Below are 18430 nucleotides of genomic sequence, written 5' to 3'. Positions count from 1 at the left end.
ATAACAGGCAGCTTTCCTCTGTATGACCAGAGCTCTTTGTAAACTTCCAAAAACACTGGAAAAATGCAGGAATTTCAGTGGAAGCTCTATGGAGCAGTGGATTCTTCCTTTAATTATCTAGTTTGTAGACTCATTGGCAGCAGGTTCAGCTTCCAGTCTTGTCCACCTGGATTTGGGCAGTTCTTCCAGACAGATCCTCTGGGTTGAGGTGATGAGCTGGTTCGACCCAACAGCTTCAGCGACTAGATGAACGGTTTCACTGAGCTGTGCTGATCAGATGTGTTAGCTTCTGGCTGTCATCTTGGCCTCGTACCTGTAATGAGGAGGCAAAGCTCCTGGTTTCTGGCATTTATCTAAATCACTTCTCAGATTTGTCTGAACAGAAAGTAAAAGATCTTCTCCCGAATGCCAGACTTGTTGCAGAGATGCCACCAAAATCAAAGTGGAGCTGCTGAACAAAAGCAGATTGGTTAGTGTGGTATGAATGATTCATCACACTGACCCGATGCAGTCACGACATCGTTCTTCCAACTCTGTTGTTCGTGTTAAATTAGCTTCAGCACAGTTTGTCAGTGTGTTTTTGTTTTTTTGTTTGTTTTATAATGTGTGCGGTGCTGATTTTGGATCAGTGTCCCAGACAGGTAGATAGACTGGGTTCCTCTGAACAGTTTGTCTTAATTCATCTGTGTATTTCAGATTGATTCATTTTTTATTTTGCTGCAAATGAGAACAGATCAAGTACAGCATGATGCAGTTGATCACATGGTCCAGTGCAGAAATTTAACAGCCACTTTGGCTCAGCAGGTTAGTTTCTGGTCCTGCTGCAGCTCCTGTTGCTGCTGACCGACAGTAAGACTGTGTTCAGGCTGAAGCAGAAGATGCAACGGGAAGAGCTGATGTGCTGCTGCATCTCATCTGTCTCTGTCCCTGCAATGGAAACAGTGGAGTTGTGGTAAAATTAGAGCCAGGATCAACAGATGACCCTGCATTTTTGCTTTTTTTTTGTTTGTTTGTTTGTCTGTTTTGTCCTTGGTCATCACAGCCTTGAATGAGTCGGTGCATTTAAATCTTCTGCCAGTAGGGCACCGAATGAGCTCAAAATGTTTTTAATAGCAGAGCTGAAAGTATTTCCTAATGTCATTTATTGCTTAAAAATGTTCCAGCAGTGGTCACTTTACTGTGTGGCCTGAAACTAAGACCTAACCCAGGCCAGCACCTGCAGCAGTGTAACCAGAACCAAGCCCAAGCTGGAATCCAAAGCTACGCTGTGTTTTTCCTTCATTAGTGAGTGTTGAACTGCTGCTTATGACAGATGATACACGTGGACTCAGATCCACGGAGGCCCGCCCTCACGGTTTGCAGGACTTTAAGGATCTGCTGCTCCTCCTTGGTGATTAGTCTACAGGTGAAGCAGCTGCATGTTGTCTGAGATAATATCAGGATTGACAGGCTGGTCTGCCAAAGTAAGACATGTAAATGGAGGTTTGGCTTGAAGTATTAGCATTTGTTTAGCATGTGCAAATGGAGATGTCAGCGTTTGAGTAGAAAGTCAATGTTGACTGAACCCCCCTCCCCCAATCTTCTTCATCTTCTTTGGAAGTTTAAACAGCTTTTGGTCTGGAAGTGTGTCGCCTTTAACCTCAGGTAGTGTTGAGGATATTTCACAGCAAACAGTATTTTGGAAACTGTTTACTTTAACCCTTCCTTTAGGAAACACTGAAGTGTTGCTGTACTGAGATGTGAGTCCTTTAACACTTAGTTTCTCCTATGAGGTAATTTACAGTCATTCATTATCTGTTAGTTGTGGTGCCCAACATCATAGCGTGTTAATCGTTGGTATAATGTGTCTAAATGCTGCACTGAGGGGGTTGAAGTAAAGCGTTAGGGGGGTTCCTTGTTCTCTCAGCAGCTCCAAATAAAGCTGTGAATTTGACGGACTCGACTCCGTCACCTTGTGAACCTTTTTTGTCGTTTTGTTAACACAAACCTTAGGGCTGTTTGTAGCTCGGACTTTATGAGGCAAAGGTCATGAACCTGGAAGCCGCTCGCTCACTGCCCGTCAGCCTGTGGAAGTGAGACTGTCCTCGTGTCAGGAAGTCAAAGTGAACGTTGATATTTTACAGTATTTCATGTTATTTGCTGAGTTAGATCACCTTATCTCTTTTTTTTAATACATTTTTAATGTGCCCACTAGATGCTTTAATTTTTACAGCCCAGTGTGATTTTGAAATAAGCCACAAACCACTGAACGAGCTCATTTTATGCAAACCTAGATCATTTACCCAGTTTTATTCGGTGGAGTCTTCCTTGGTGGTTTTCATTGAACATATTTTGAGCTGGAACAAGATGATAAATAATTGTAACGCTGTCGTGCAGGCTGGGATTGGAGCCTCCCAGGGAAGGGAAATGTGTTGTCATATTAACAGAATGAGCTGCAATGTTCCTGTCAGTTTTCTGGTGATCACTTTGGTTCGAGCTGGTGTTTTTGCCTTTTGTACTAACAGTTTTAGCAAATGTGTCGCGTCTTGAGCAGCAGTTCCTAAAGACTTAAATATCGATTAGTCAATCGACAGAAAATTTATTTGATTGATGAAGCGTTTGAGCCAAAATGTCATTCGCTGTTTTCAGCTGCTGTAGTTTGAGGATTTGCTGCTTTTCTCTGTTTTATATTGTTGTGAATTTAAAAACTTTGGTGTTTGGATTTTTGGTTGGACAAAATATGTTTGAGTCGTCACGGATCAGTTGCAGCCCTGGATAACCCAGAATCATCATTAAAACGTGTCAGATGTTTTGCAGCCTTTATGCTCGGCTTGAAGCTCCACTTTCTCAGGGTCCGACCTTTGGTGTCTGACGGAGTGGGGAAGCTCCTCGAGGTATCAGCCTCTTGTGGCTGCACCAACACACCCATATGCTTCATCAGCTGTTTCAGATGAGCCCTTGTCTCACACGGTCCAGCTCGAGTTGCTTTTATCTGTCTGGCGGCTGCGTCTGGAGTCGGTGATAGCGGGTCATCTCTCCGCGGAGGCTTGGCAGGACAGGCGTTCGCTCAGGGTGTGGACCGCCTGCATCAGGGACGTGTCCAGTTAGTGGTGTATGAAAACATGATCATCCAAGCCCACTGAGCCTTGAAAGAGATGTGTCATACATTTTAGTAATGCTCTGTTTGAAAAGCCGTAGGAGTCAGTTCCCAACTTTCTCTGGGTTTGTTGGGTTGATGTCTGGAGTCGTAAGTCGTGGGGCAGAAGTAAAGAAGCTTGTTGACCAGTTGGTGGTAACTGGTACTTGTCTTTCATAATGGTGGTTATCTGGGAGGGAAGTGCGTTTACTTTTTGTGACATGCATTACAAACCTAAAGAAAGCCAGACAGGAAACAACGGCTGCTATTATTTTACTGTGACTGAACTTCATGTTCTGCTTTCAGGGAGACACAGGTCTGTGCCTTCACTCCAAACCAGCTGTCCCTGCTGTGATGACACGTTTATCAATCAGTGAAAATCTGCAGAGCCTTTTTGAAATTTTACAACAATAATTTTACTAAGTTGGACCAAATAACTTCTACACATCACTCGAACAAGTGTGAACCGGTGCAGTCACATTATTCACAGGCTCGCACAAGATTTTGACGTCCCGACGCAGAAGGTTGTTACGTGCGATGGACCTCATGCATCATACTTAAATGATGTGCTTGTCATAAGAGGAAATATCACGTGTCTGCCACGGCGCTCTGTGCTGTCGTGTCGTCTGTCTGAATGCAGCCGTGAGGAGCGTTAATGTAAAACTGACCTAGGTCTGAATGACACAAAGGACAGACAGTTTTCACAGACTGATGAATGGTCATGTCTGAGAATATGCGCCCTTAACCTCGTGGTTAATAAATAACACGTTGCCTCCTCGTTCTGTGACGGTCGGCATTTCACTCCACCCTCAGCTGTGACCAACTATAGTCACGTTTGATGGTACAAACTCAAATGCTTTTCAAACACGTCCTGACTGTGATAAATGCATCACCATGGCCCGTTTCTGATTTTTTTCCTCCCTTTTAAATGAAGACGTGTCTCTTCTTGGTGCAAGTTTCCTTTTCACAAATTTTTAAAGATAATCTCGCCTTTGTTTTAAAGCTCGTCTGTCAGTTTTGTGTTTGACAGAAGTTAAAATCTTTACTCACTAATGTCAGACAGGTGCAGCTGCTCGCAGCAACACGCTGTAGCTGAGAGGGATTTTAATCAAAAACAGCCGAATGCAAAAATGCCAGAAAACATCCAGGGCCAGATTTGAGGCTTCATCCAAGACTGTGGATGCAGAGTTAACCGGTTAGAGCCTGTGATCTCAGGTGAGGTTTGTTAAGCCCAGTGTGTCTCCTGTTACATGACCTCGGCCTACTGTGTTTGCAGGGAGACGCCTCCCGGCCTTTTGCTGTCTGAGCCTTTTACTCTGCAAGAGGTGATGTCACCGCAGTGGTCATGTGACTCTATGGGAGAGTGTTCAATGGGAGTGTGTGTAGCAGGGAGGCGGGTTGGCTTGCCGGCGTGCGCTCTGACTGCCGTTTCCTCCATATTTGGTTGTTGCAGACGGGCTTCCCTCCTCTGTCGTCACTCCGCTGTGCTGTGCATGTCAGAGCGTCGGTGCATGAGCAGCTAGGAGATAATGCTGTGGATTAAGTTTCACAATTAAATGTTACTTGAGATTTTGTCTGTGAGAAGTGACTGGACGTTTTCAGAAGGTGGTTTTTAAGCTGATCTCATCCTGTTGCTGCCTTTTCTGTGACGAGACGAAACGAGACATCCTGGCTGTTTTGGGAAATTTTAAACAAGTCATGGGAATGTTTGTCATGTTTTTTCTTGCAAAGAGAAACTGAGAGGTGTTTAGCAATAAAATGCATGTTCACAGGTTTTCTCCTATGAGGAAGATGTCATGGTGCTGCTGTTTTCCCCTGTTGAACTGGGGAAATCCCAGAATACAACACTTTATATAAATGAGTTATTCTTTTAAACACAACTTCACAATGATGTTGCAGCACATGGCAGAAAGTCCCAGCGTCTGGCTGAGGACTGGGCCCGTTTCCCACCACTACCACTGTGTTTATCTAAAACTGCAGGGCTGACGTGGCTCAAGATTTATTCTTAGGTTTCACCAGCGGTTCCCTGCAGGCTTTGCAGCAGGTACTGTCTCCGGTGCATGCTGCATAGGAACACCCACGGGTGTTGGGCCAGTGAAGTTAGAGACAATAATAAACAGGACATGCAAAGTTGGGCTTATGCACGTTGCACAAATTGCAGTTGTGGTTTTGTTTGAATCTACATATAAATAAAGCAATGAGCCGTTTTGAATGTGCACAGCGATCACATGTGGAGTGAATGAATTGAACTAAGTACTGGAGATAACGGTTAATGTGAACTGTGGGGTTTGGTGGTGGCTGATGTTAATGGTGGCCTCTGGCAGTCAGACGTTCACAACAACTGTCTCTTACGTGCTGTGGAGAAAGAAGAAGGGAACAAAGAGAGGAAGAGGCTCTGAAACACTGATGTGTGTTTGGCAAACTGATGATTAAGGAAACAAGTTAAAGGAAGATTGCTATTTTTTTTTTTACCTGAAGTTCCCACTGTGAAATCCTGAGTATTACAAACCGCTGTGCTGTGTTGTGGCATCTAACATGGTTTACATACAATCATGAGTCTGTACTCTCCCTTTTCTACCAAAGCAGATTAACTGTTAAACGCCTTTATTACATAAAAAATGAAAACAGCTCTTAGATTTAAAAACCCACGTTTATCTTTATAATGGAAAATAGCTCGACCGTCTTGAGGTTACACCACGTCGTTAAACATCTGCGTTACCACCTCATCCTGTGTCGGTATCAAATATTGTGATTCCACTACTTTAATCGTGTTTTTGCAGCTGTCGGTCTCAACGCTGCTATAGGTGCGGACATCTTTCCAGAGGAAAACTGCACTTTAACAGGTTCACTGTCAGACTGATCGCGGTTTGTGATGTCGGCAGGACTGGAGGAGAATTACGCCACATTTAACGCAAATTGAAACGCAATAATTGATAAAAACTAAAGATTCACTTATTGACTTTTATAATTTTAAGAATTGATATTGAGTTCAACTAAAAATGGATTTTCTACTTTTTTTCTTTTTGTAGTCCAAGTGCAGTACAGATGTAAACTGACATAAAGACGTGGGTCGGTAGCCTGTAGAAAAGCAAACTGGTTTTAAGGCGGGTTGCCAGTTGAACCAGCTCTAACCCGACACCAAAACCTCATTTGTGTTTGTGGGGAAATACACAGGTCACAGTTCTTTACTGTTTTAACGCAGCATAAAAAATTTTAACCTTGTGTAAGCAGAAAGACAAAGTGGCTGTAAATATTTTTCTAATTTTAGAAACTGAACACACGACCACCCATGTGTGAAAGGAGATTCGCAGAGAGGAACCCACAAGCTGATCTGGTTTTACAGCTTAGTGATCATGCTGTTATTAATTTAAATACAGTTTTCATATGTTTAACATGATGTTTTTATATGTGATAATCTTGGCTGTGATTAAAAAAGGATTCGGGTCATTTTGGGGATTGTCCTTCTTTACATTCATGTCAGGATTGAAATGACAGTTTCACCCTGATTGGGCCAAATCACACCTGTTATTGCAGCTTTGTGTGATTCTCCTGCCTGTTGTTGAGCTCGTTAATTACATTATATAAATTGGATTGCTCTTTCTTCCAGTCTTTTGCTAAATTAGGATGAACACCTCCTGCTCTTGGCTCTCTTACTGGGCACACATAGAAGTGGGATGTCTCCTCCCTGTAAGAATGCAAAGTGTGTTTCCTAATATGTCAAAGTTCAGAAAGTCTGCACCCGTCTGGTAAATACTCATCAGCAAGAGGAGACTGACAGATTGATTTTGTATGAAGTGGTGAAACAATAGCTGGTTAGAAGTTGCTCTGATGTGGGTGCTGCAGTATTTGTGTGTTCTCGTGCATCAGGTACAGCTGATCCATCTCGGTTCAACCGTTTGTTTTTTGCTTATTCACAAGTGATGATGTTGTGGTCACAGATCACATGTCAATCACATTTGTCCAGTGATTGACAAAGTCCCATGTGGGAGGAGAGAGATCACGTGTATTTTTGTCCTTTTTCTAAAAGCCCCATTGATACAGGGACATTTGTGCAATGCAGCTGTGTTTTAAAGTTTATGACGTTTGTCTGGCTGGTCTTGCAGATCTTCTCCTCCTTGTTGGTTCCTGTTCTATTTGTTTATTTGCTGATGCAGCTTGGGAGTAAATTGGAGCCCTTTGGTCAGTATCTACATGTGTCTGTGACAAACAGGCTTGACCTTGAGTTTTAGAAAGTTATAACAGTCTTATCGGTGCTTGTGTGCAGCTGAACACACAACCCTAACGTACCTGTGGAGTCGGACTGTTCTCAGGTTCATATAAATAATTTCTCAAAATTTGCACAAACAAGATCAGCAGCTAAAAGTTAATCGAGAGCTGTTTTTATTTGTATTTTTTTTTTTTTTTTTTTGATGCGTTGCAAAAATCAGGTGAATTACACTGGTAAAGAGACTAAAAAGCCATTTGCTTTGAGGTGTCGCTCACAGATGTCTAACTGTGAAATTTGAAATGGTTACAAAATATTGAGGATCAGCTGTTTCTGGCCATTTGTGTTTGCAGGTTTGCATGATTGTGGTTAAAAATGTGGAAAACATTTGACTCATCAGCTTGTTTTTTTTTTTTTTATAGCAGTACGTCTCTATAATACAGATGATAAAAGTGGTCTGGGCCTGTTTGCAGGCTGAGTTAATGTTACACAGGTCACACAGTCTGAAAATGTGGGTTTGACCAGTCGTGACCTCAGTATTTTGTGGTTGTATTTAATGGCCGCTAGGGTAGTAAATTATACCAGCACTTTGGAGTAGTACTTTCTCTGAATCTACAGAATGTCTAGTGGATTTCTAAATCATAATAAAAAGCTCTGGGGATAATTACTGCACCCAGAAGTAAAACTGGAATAAATCATTGTTTTAAAAAAGAGGAAAGCCACTTCCTTCAGGGAGAGTGTCTGCTAAGTTCACTGCCGACTGCCCGAGGAGCAGCAGCTTATAGTCTGGCAGGCGTCCTGGCCCTGGGGGGCCTCATCTGATGGTGCAGGGAGCACTGAGCAGCCCTGTGAGCCAACTCCAGTAGTTTCTGAGATATTCCAGTCTGGACCGCAGTATCAGTTTAGCTGCTAAACACGTAATGAGATGTTAGACGTGTTACAGGAAGACAAACAGAGATTTTGAGTCTTTAAACAAATACAGCAAATGAAAAAAAGACTTTTTGTAGAATCAATATTGTCCCGTCCCCCTTGGCAGTTTCTGTGAGGCTGTTTCGGAGCCTGTCACACCTCCTGCAATGATGACGAGGCTGAAAGTAAAAATGTGTTTCGCTATTTGTCCTGTGATTAGGCGTTCGAAAATAACTTTAGAGGAAAAAAAGTGAAGCTGATGAGAAAGTTGAGCCGTTTCTGGTCACACTGTAAATCTGGTTTGTGTCTTGGCCTGTTGAACGTGGCCTTTAAGCAGCAGAGTGACGTTTCTGAAAGATTTCTGTTGTTCACGCTCTGTGTTTGGTCTAAGCAGATAAGAGGGGATAAACGCTTGAGGAATTCACTCCTGATTCCTTGAATTAACAGACCTGATGTGTGAAGTTGGTGTTTTCAGTTCCAGCAGGTTTCAGTTGTGGACAAATATCCAGGTGGTGTGTATCAGTCTGGCAGGTGAAAGTCACATGGATATTTGGAAACTAGAAACCTCTGGTGTTAGTCTGCGAGTTCAGGTCAGCTAAAGCTCGTAAAACCCCAGAGAAACATTTCATCGTCAGAAAATGAACTTCTCAGTTGATGCAGAGCGACAGGCTGCAGCTTCAGCTTGAGAAGTCGTTGACGTCATGTCAGCAGAGATTAAGACCAGTGGGACGTTGAGTTGAAACAGCAGGTTTTTAAGAAGCTCTAATGTCACATTAAATGTAGACGCTTTAAAAAGTTAAAGAATAGGAGACGTTTGATTGATTGATTGGGTTGATGGTTCTGGATTCGTTCATCTTCTTTGACCATCAAGTCGTTAAATATTTTGAACGTCTCCAACCAAAATGTCGTGTTAGTCGGTTTTGGTGCCACCATGTTTCTGTCCCTCCCAGAAACTTGTCCCAACACCTGATGTTCCCAGTCTGTTCCTGCTGAGGTGGTCACATGATGCTGTTATTCTCAGTATTATCAGTGGGATATCAGGCTCTGTGGGAGTGTAATTACTGACAGAGTAGTGTTGCAGCATTGAAACCAGTGTGAACTCTTCAGTCTGATTTTTGGGGCTGAACAGGGACTGGGTGGGGCCTTTAGAAGATCCAGTCAGACGTCCCGTCAAACTTTATAGGCTTAATGTTCTTGAGACAGGACCTCCTGAAACACACACATACAGTAGCTTCCAGCTGTTATTTCAATGTGTCATATAATCAATATTTACAGCAGGTGGAAAACCATCAGGTCTGCCTTGACATTGGCAGGTTTCCTAAAGTCTTGCACTCTGAGGCCAAAACATGAATATATCCTGCATGTCTGAAGTACAGACATTAAGTACAGACATTAAATGCAACGATCGGCAGCAGGAACAGACTTTATCATTTAATGTGAGTGGTCAGCCGATGCGTTCAATGTCGCTGGTTAACCTTTAAACCAACGTGAAGCAGCTGGAGTTCAGAGAACATTTAGTACATTTTGAGAGGAAATAGTGCTTGTTGCACTTGATGGCTGATTTAAAAATGACTATAGGAAGGTTTTAAATGTGAATATTTATCAGCCTTTTAGCCTTAATAGTGTTTATCTCACATTCACAATCAATGTCACCTCTGTTTGATCCTCTGAGGACAAACATGAGACCAACTCACAGTTTACTTCTTCTTCTTCGCTAGCGAGTCACAGTTAAAGGTAAATGCCGCAGGAGGAATGTAGGTGATCATTGTTGTATTATCTGAATGGATGTTGCACACAGCGTGTTGTAATAATGAAGGACACCACACCCTCGGCCTGGGGTGGGCTCAGGTTGCAGGATTGTTGTTGGATTTGATCTCTTTGTTGCTGTGCACTGTTCAACAGAAAATGAGCTTCCCAGAAGTTTTGTTAGGGCAAAAGTCTCTCTGCCCACAGAGCTTCTGTTAACTACACATGACAGTGACACGGTTTAGCAAACAGAATGAGGCAAAGGTCAAATCTGAAGCATCAGGAAGCTGTTTGTCTCTGTTTCACCCAGTTCTCAAATTCACGAGTTACAACTTTAATAAAGTCAAAAATGATCCAAGGTGAAGTCAGTGCATGATCCAGGTCCATTTTCTTGGACACAAAGGGGGCAGGAGAATACACATTTGGTGTCGAGAACTGGCTCCAAATTGGATCTAAGCTTTTAATTCTAGTCGCTGATTCCTGAAAGTGAGATTTGGACCTGATGTGCTTCTGTCTGTGCTGCAGGTTTTACAGCATGATGGGCCATATTGCATTACTTCAATTACTTTTGTGTTACTCTGCAGAATTTCCAATTTATATTGTAATGTTAAACCTTGTATATTCCCACATTTTGGCACAAATCCCTGTCCAAATAAGAAAAACACACACAAGATCTTTCTTTTAGCTTCTTTTAATGAAAGAAAACAATAGAAAAGACAATATGAAAGACCTGCCTGGTACATGTGCTGCAAACCAATTCACCTGTATTTTCGTTACCTGTTGTTACCTGCTGGGTGGAGTTCTGGATGAGCGTCGCTCTGTGTCTGGGAGTCTTTAGCTGTGAGCCGTGTGTTGTGTTAGCATGTTGTGCACTGTCAGGTTTTAGTGTTTAACTTCACCTCTGACTCTTTTTAATGTCATAGCAAAATTAATTTAGTCATTTATCTTGAGGCTCAGCTTTATCCTGTTTATTCTGGATAATGTTTATCTCTCTAAAGCATCCTTGAGTGGCGTTTAAAGGCACTTTATAAGAAAAACGGACTGTTCGCAGTGGATTTAGTTGCATGTTGTGGATGTTAAACCTATGCGTCACATATTGTGTCATGCTCTCATGTTTTGGATGTTTGTGATCAGTTTGACCTCTGAGCTGAACCTTAGTCTGTCTGATTCGTTGTGGAGCAGAAACTAACGATTATTTTCTGTATTGATTCGTTTATCAATTAATCAGGGTCTGCAGTCCAGAACCCGAATATTTCTAATTTACTGTGACACAAAGTCTTCACGTTGGAAAATCTGCAACCAGCAGATGAACAGAGCTGAAAGCATTCATTGATGGATTTTCTATTGATCAACTAATCAGCATCATTGAAGTGATCATTTTGATCGTTTTTGAGCAGAACTGTCACATGGGACCTGGTTAAGCTTCTCAAATAAGAGGATTTGATGCTTTTTCTTTCCTAACTCAGTAGTAAACTGAATATCTTCTTTATTCTCTTGTTTTATCATGTTTTGCACTAAAGTGCAGACGTGTGAACGTCTGTAATGAAACCCTGCTGCTGCTGCGTGTGTGTGTTGATGGTGCCGTATTCTGCCTGAGGATTTTATCCCCATCTCTCTTTCTGTTTCTGGCTCTGCCCCTCGGCGTGATGCTCCTTAAGGAGCTTACTGAGATTTACTGTTTGGTGTAAACGGCTCGACAAAGTCCCCGTGAACCGCTTTCGCTGCTGGGTGTCGAGTGTGGTGACACTGGAGCCACAGACACCTGGTCTTTCTGACTTGAGGCCATGGTTAATTGAACCTGGAGTGTTTTTATGAGCAGTCATGACCAGGACTGTTTGTTTTCACCAGGATGGCTGTTTTCAGGGACACACTTGCAGGAAAAAACCCATTTGGTATTTGAGTCAGCAGTTAGTTTTCTGCTGTTTCCAGCTCCTCCAACGTGTTTCTCACTTTCATGAAAACATTTTTCCTTCGACCAGCCTGTTAACTTCCTCTGGATGACTGCTCTATCTCCATGTTGACTCAATAGGCTCCGGTCGTGATCTTGTATTCTGGTGGTTTTCTTGTGCTGCGTTTTGGGTTTTTGAGATTAGTGTTTGCTGTTACTGCAGGAAAATTATGGCACGGTTTGTTTAGTTTATCTGAAAATGATGCCACAGCTGCATATTAATCAGAACAGACCTGGGGAAAGGCCGCCTGCCACAGGTAGATAAGACAAGAAAGTTAATACAAACATAGAAAACAGGCAAATAAATAATAAACAAAAACAAGAGCATTTATAAATGTGGGTAAAAACGAGAGAGAGAAACAGGTTCTGCTTGGTTTGATTGTTTTTTTTTTTTTTTTTTTGTTTTTTTTGGTGTCTGCACAACTTTTGTTTTTGACAATAATCCAAATAATTTAAAACCAGAATCTGTTGTTTTCCTGCTTTCTTGGTCTGTGTTTGTGCATGAAGAGCCTGTTGTAACGTCGTCCATCTTTATATGTCTCCACAGAGCTGACCGGACCCACCAAGGTGGTTAAAGCAGGGAACCCACCCAAAGCCAGACGTGGAGGAAAGGTACACGGCTTCACGTGTTACAAAGATCCAACACACAAAACGCATTACACAAAATAATATGTTTTGTAATGGGTCGAACTGTCCAGCACAGATTAATCAGTTAGTTAAATTTAATTGATCTGTTTCAGTAGTTGTGCAGAAATACCAAACCTTCAGCTTTTAATCAATAACCATCAATCAGACTAAAAAGGGGAAGATAATATAAATAATTAGCTTCCACCTTTTATAACAGTTTACTACCAGCTGCGACTGTAAAATGAGAGAGATGAGATGAACTTTATTAATCAAATGAGAAATGACGTGTTAAAACCAGTGATGTTCGTAGGCAGGTCATTACACCACACTCCTATGATTAGTAACCTTTATGTGATGTAATAATAGGCCGTAAACTCGGGCTAATTCAAACAGAACGCCTCCTTTAGGCAGCTCTGTGCAGTCGGACGGCCTGAGGCTTTGTGTAGTAACCTCCCATCACACCTCCTGGATTGCAGATGCGACTTCCTGCTGAGCTTCATTCACAGTTTCCCAGCTTTGATGGGAGTCTCTCTGCTGCAGTACTCCAGGGCTGCTAACCACACCTTGGCCCTGCCTGTGCAGACACGCTCACATATAAATACAGATGCAGAATTCAATTGTGTTTGATGTGAAATTAAAGGTTTCCCCCAAACTGTCGTGCAGAATATTTTAATATTTAAATTTCATAGTTTTATCAGATATTTGGGTTTTTTTAGCACATGGCACAACAGATAATTAAACACTAACCGACTTTCCTCTTTTTCTTTAAACTCTTTTGTTAATTTGCACATTTTGTCTGTCTCTTCTGTGTTCTTACCTCGACTGAAGTGCTAAAAAAAAAAATCCTCAGGTTTGACGGCGTCTCTCCCACTTTTCTCTGGATTCACTGAGCTTTGTTTTCGTTCCTTGCTCAGGTTGGGGACTTTGGCGACACCAACAGCTGGCCGACCCCTGGGGAGATCGCAACCAAGGACATGCAGGTAGGTGGCGTTTGCTTGTCTGTGGTTCGTGGATGGTGCAGAGGACACACGGATGAGGAGAGGGTGGTGTCTCATGTCCAAAACTCAGTGAGGGACTAGGACTGTTGCAGGATTGCTTCAGTGGAATCGTGATCTCTGTGCATGTGCGACAGGCTGTAGTGAATCTGGATAATGCAGCTCTATAAACATTTTATTCCACCTCTACTTAAATATCAGAGTTGTGTTCTGTCTTTTAGTGTATTGTCTTTAAACACTACCAGGAGTAAATCTGTTTTACTGTTTTAATTACCAGTGAGGTTGAAACCTTTAGGGTTTTCGGTGTTGTTACTGTCATTAGTATTTTATCTTGTAGATTATTCTAAGTGTGATGCAGTGAGGACCAGGGTCAAAGTCATGAGACCAAAGTCATGAGAGAACCACAGTCCCTCCTGTGTCGGCTGGAGACTGGATGCTGAATTAGAGCCGGGGGGGCGACGACAAAATCCAATAAAATCAAATATCGTGATACTTGTCGATGTTTGTGTGACAGCGTTGGTTGTATACCTTTAGTGCTTTTAAATAGAATTAGGTTTAAATTCTAGATGCAAACTGTTTTCCAGGTTATTATCATTTTTAAAAGATTGAGAGCAGAGTTGATTTTAAAAAAAGAGCATTTTAGTCACAGCTTATCATTGAGCAGCCAATCAGAGCTCGTGTTTCTGCACTGCGCTGTCCTGGTTGTGTGTAGTTTTCTACAATAGGTATTTTAGTGGTTGTGGCCGTAATTACACAGCAGCTAAACGGCACGTCCCGACAGAGCAGTCTGCTCCTGCTGGCCAGACTGTGTGTCCTCAAGATTGTGTTGCTTTTTTTAAGTGTCAGGGTTAGTGCAGGCTCACCGCTGTGGCCAGACCTCGTCAACACTGGAGACAAAATGGAGGCAAAATGTTCCCGTCGCAGCCCTGAAATCTTTTTAGGAGCCACACAAAGAGAAATTAATCATTTGGAAAAAGAATCTACACATGCTGGATCTTGAATACGGATAAACTCATGTTTTATGTATCTGGCCTCCTCGAGCTTACTCAGGTGTATTGGCAAACACCACAGCTGTCACGTAACGTCGACAGACACTGGCTAAACTATCCAATGATGTTGTTGAATAAATGAAACTCTCTGGGTAAACACACACACAGAAAACTTAAACATATTAAAAATCAAATCATTGTCACCAAGTTTATGATGCAGAAATGCCAAATGTTTGCTGGTTCCAGCTTTGCAGGTTTGTGGATTGCTCTGGTTTAAACATGAATATATTTGAGTTTTGCACTGGCAGATGAAGCTGTTTGAGTTTGTTGGATTATAAGAAACTGATTTTGTAGATAGACGAGTGATTAATGTCCTGTGGAGAGCCACGATTTTATTGCATCAAATACTCATTAGCATCGGTTTTATTTGAAAACCAGGTTCCCTGTAGTTCTCGAACTTGCTGTTCATTCTCGATTCAGATATTGAGAAACCTTAAAGGACATATCTGCGTGTTGTGAAATATGCTTATTCACCTTCTTCATAAATAACTCGATCAGGTGATTGATAACACAAACGTCTGTGCAGTAAAAATGTTGCTGAAGCAGAAAAGTGGTTAGCATCAATAGTGAAAACCTCTAACCTGGCTCTAGGAAAATCCCCTCATTACTTTCTTCTAGCACCTCAGTGTGTTTTTTTTTTTTTTTATGTATCTTGTCAACTATATATTGGCAAAAAAAAAAGCAAATACGTGTTGAACTGTTCCTTTAAAAGGGGAAAAGGCGAAATCAGAAGTGGTTTTACTCATGAACGCTTAATCCAGTTGCTTCCAAGCCCTGCTCCAGTCCTCACTGACTCAGCTAGGTGTCCATGGAGTCTGTGTGGTGTGTTCAAGGGACACTTTTTGGTCCGGATGCCAGAGACGCTCAGTGACGCAACATTTGCTGCCAGGTCTTTGCTGTCAGCTCAGTGTGTCCCTGCCCCTTAACCATACATCCAACATATGGACCCCCCCGCCCTCCGTACTTATCTGCTCACCCTACAGCTGTTGGTCCGGCGGGGGATGCATCTAATTTGTGTCCACTTACCACAGCAGCAGTAGTCAATCCCCCCCCCCTCTCAGAGGCGTTTTCTATTTCTGACCTGTGGACAGTGTGTCACTGGGAGAGTGACCCCCGGATACCGCCCCTATTTTAGGCAGCCAGGTCTGGGTGAACATGACGGAGACTACGTGTCCCCGAGCAGGGAAATGTGGGTCACATCACCAGAGCCAGGAATAGCCGACGGGTGCAGTCGCCGAAGACGAGGGCGGGAGGGGTGGAGAGATGGTGACTGAGCCCTGGGAAGGGATGTCCTTTTAGGGATCCCCCTCAGTAAAGCACCTCTGGATCTGTGCTGCTGCTATTCTTAGGGGGGGCTGGAGTTCACGCTCCATCACGTAACATTTAAAGCTGTCACCGAAGTCCACAGATTCTGCACGCTGCAAAATAGACACTGAAATTTGATAAGGTTTGGTTTTGATTCCAGTGTCTAAAATTAAACTGGAGATTTCACACAATGAAATGCTTTAAAATTTCATTGATAGTACATTGATCTGACTCAGCGATTGTGTAACTATTGTGAATTTGCATTTGTGGTTTTTCTCCTTTAGTTGTTTGCATATTAAAACTTCACAGTTCAAGTATATTTTTCAAAATTTCTCAGAAAACATTTTATTTCCCCCCCGTCCTTACTAAGCAAAAAGTACATTTCAGTGTCACGATTGAGTGACGAGTCTTTTGAAGCAGCACGAGCAAAATTGATTGAGATTAAGATAAAGTTTGAAATTTAAACTTATTCTTCTGCAGTTTTACAATCGAGTTATTTCTCCGCCTGGAAACGAGCAGACAGGTATTTAACGGAGGCGTTTTGAAGAGAGCAAAGCCACATGTTCGCCAGATTGTACTTTTATAATGATCCTCACGTGGCTGCGCTCAGTCAACAGTGTGTGGTGCGTGATGGCCTCTTATGTGTTGTGAAACATTTGTCCGTTATCACCCCAGTTTGTTTGTGTCCAGAGTTAAAATAGTTTCAGCGTAGTGTATGAAAGTGATCACCAGTGGCTTTCTGATGGGGTGGGAGGAAAGAATCGGCATCCGACCGTCTGCGCGTTCCCAGACGTTCTACCGTCTGACTTCATTCATTGAGAAAACACGCCCCTCCGCTCACACCTGAGCTTTGCACACAGTAGTCTGCTCTAATGGTTGTCACTGTAACCTTATCTGTCCTTTCTTAAGAAAACAAATCACCCCCCCCCCCCCCCCCCCCCATCTGTGTCAAAGCTATAAACTAAAAACACAGCGTACGCCCATTTCGATGTAATGACACAGCATTAGCCGTTCAGCCATTCAGATGATATTGGAAGCACTTTATAAAACCCAGAGGCAGCTCAGTAAACTGTAGACGCAGCAGATGCTTCTTATTATCCACAGCTTGAGCAGCATTCACTTGGCATTTTCATTGTTTTTGATGGCAAGGAGAAGTGTAATGCCTTCACGCTGTTTGAGCAGAGCAACACGACACAGAAGAGCTGTTAAAGAGGCAATAATTCAGTTTCCTCTAACTGCAGGGGTTTGGAAGGATTCGCTGTCGACTCAGTCAGGTCACTTTTGGTGCCTGCAAAAGTCCCCAAACGTTCGGGTTTAAGACTCCCACTCCATTTTCTGTTTAGCAGTAGAGCATGCTGTGTATTGTCTACATCCAGTATGAATGTGTGTGTGCGTATCCACCTCATTGTCTCCTCTAAACTGCTCTTCCCTCCCTCTGTTCAGATCGAGGCAGTGGCACGGACCGTGCCCTGCCCGCCGACTGACAGGCAGGTCAGAGACTCATGGAGATTCACTGTAAGTTTCACCTGCAGCCCATGAAACCTGCCTGCGTACCTGCTGTCACTCTCTTACCAAAATAATGAAGACGACCACATATTTTTCCACTCACTCTCCAGGCAAAAAAAAAAAAAAAAAACCACATTGACAAATGTGTGTCATGTTAATGTACTATGAAAGTTTAAAAGCATGCGGTCACCTTCATTATCTTCAATGAAATTTATTGCCATGACTTAGAACACAAAGGTGAATGAAGTCAGGATGGAGCTGCACATTGTAAACCCTGAAGGTTTATAAAGTGACTCTCTGCAATAATAAAATGTCAGTGTCACAAGTTGTCGATCCACAGTTTTGAGAATATATATAATATATAAACTGAAGGTAGCCAGTGATGCAGGTTTTATCAGACTTTCTGAAACAAACCTGGTGCCAAACTTGGCTCCACAGTTAAGGTCAGGATTATCACACTGGAAGTACAGTTCACTTTCAAAATAAAAGCAGCATGAGTGATAATAACCACTGTTCTGTGCCTGAGCTTTGTATGACACAGGACTAATAACATTTTCTTCTTTAGTGAAATAGGGAAATTGACATTTTTCATTGTTGAGAGTCCTTTTTTTTTTTTGTTTTTTTTTGTTTTGTATGGGGGGTGCAGGGTGATACCTACAAGTGCGGCCCCACCCTGACTTTCAGCTTGCACTGCTTCTCACTGTCAATCCTTCTTGAGGTCAAACTGAAACAACAATTCTGTGTATATTTTTAACATATTTGTGGAAACCTTTGAGCTCTAGTGGGTGTTGCTCTTTTCATTTGCTCCACTTGCTGATTCATCTGCTCACTTCTGGGGGTTTTGCTGGTGTCGGTGAATAAAAACAAAAAGGGTCTGGTGCTGATGGGTTCAGGCAGCCATCAATACATTTGTTAAAGGTGGAAACACGTTTTTGAGGAGGTCAGTCGTCCTGACACCACCACGCTGAAGCACAGACATCAAATTAAAAATAATGATCTGCATCATCGAGGTTCAAACATTAGCTT

At 42.5% G+C, this 18430-nt stretch overlaps 1 protein-coding gene across 5 annotated transcripts in view; it reads left to right on the top strand.

Annotated features, from left to right (window-relative positions):
* Positions 1-18430, top strand: part of larp1 (La ribonucleoprotein 1, translational regulator) — a 39833-nt gene that overhangs the window by 3866 nt on the left and 17537 nt on the right. For 4 of the 5 annotated variants that reach the window (XM_026327538.1, XM_026327537.1, XM_026327536.1 and 1 more), the window contains exons 2-4: positions 12470-12534; positions 13464-13529; positions 17342-17413. In XM_026327538.1, the coding sequence (XP_026183323.1) occupies positions 12470-12534; positions 13464-13529; positions 17342-17413 (203 nt within the window). The remainder of the gene's footprint in view (positions 1-12469; positions 12535-13463; positions 13530-17341; positions 17414-18430) is intronic. The other variant, XM_026327539.1, reaches the window with a different exon arrangement.

The sequence above is a fragment of the Mastacembelus armatus genome, chromosome 14 (genome assembly GCF_900324485.2).
Source record: "Mastacembelus armatus chromosome 14, fMasArm1.2, whole genome shotgun sequence".
Classification (NCBI taxonomy): domain Eukaryota; kingdom Metazoa; phylum Chordata; class Actinopteri; order Synbranchiformes; family Mastacembelidae; genus Mastacembelus; species Mastacembelus armatus.
The sequence above is the reverse complement of the archived record's forward strand: the minus strand, read 5'-3'. Positions and strand labels throughout refer to the sequence as shown.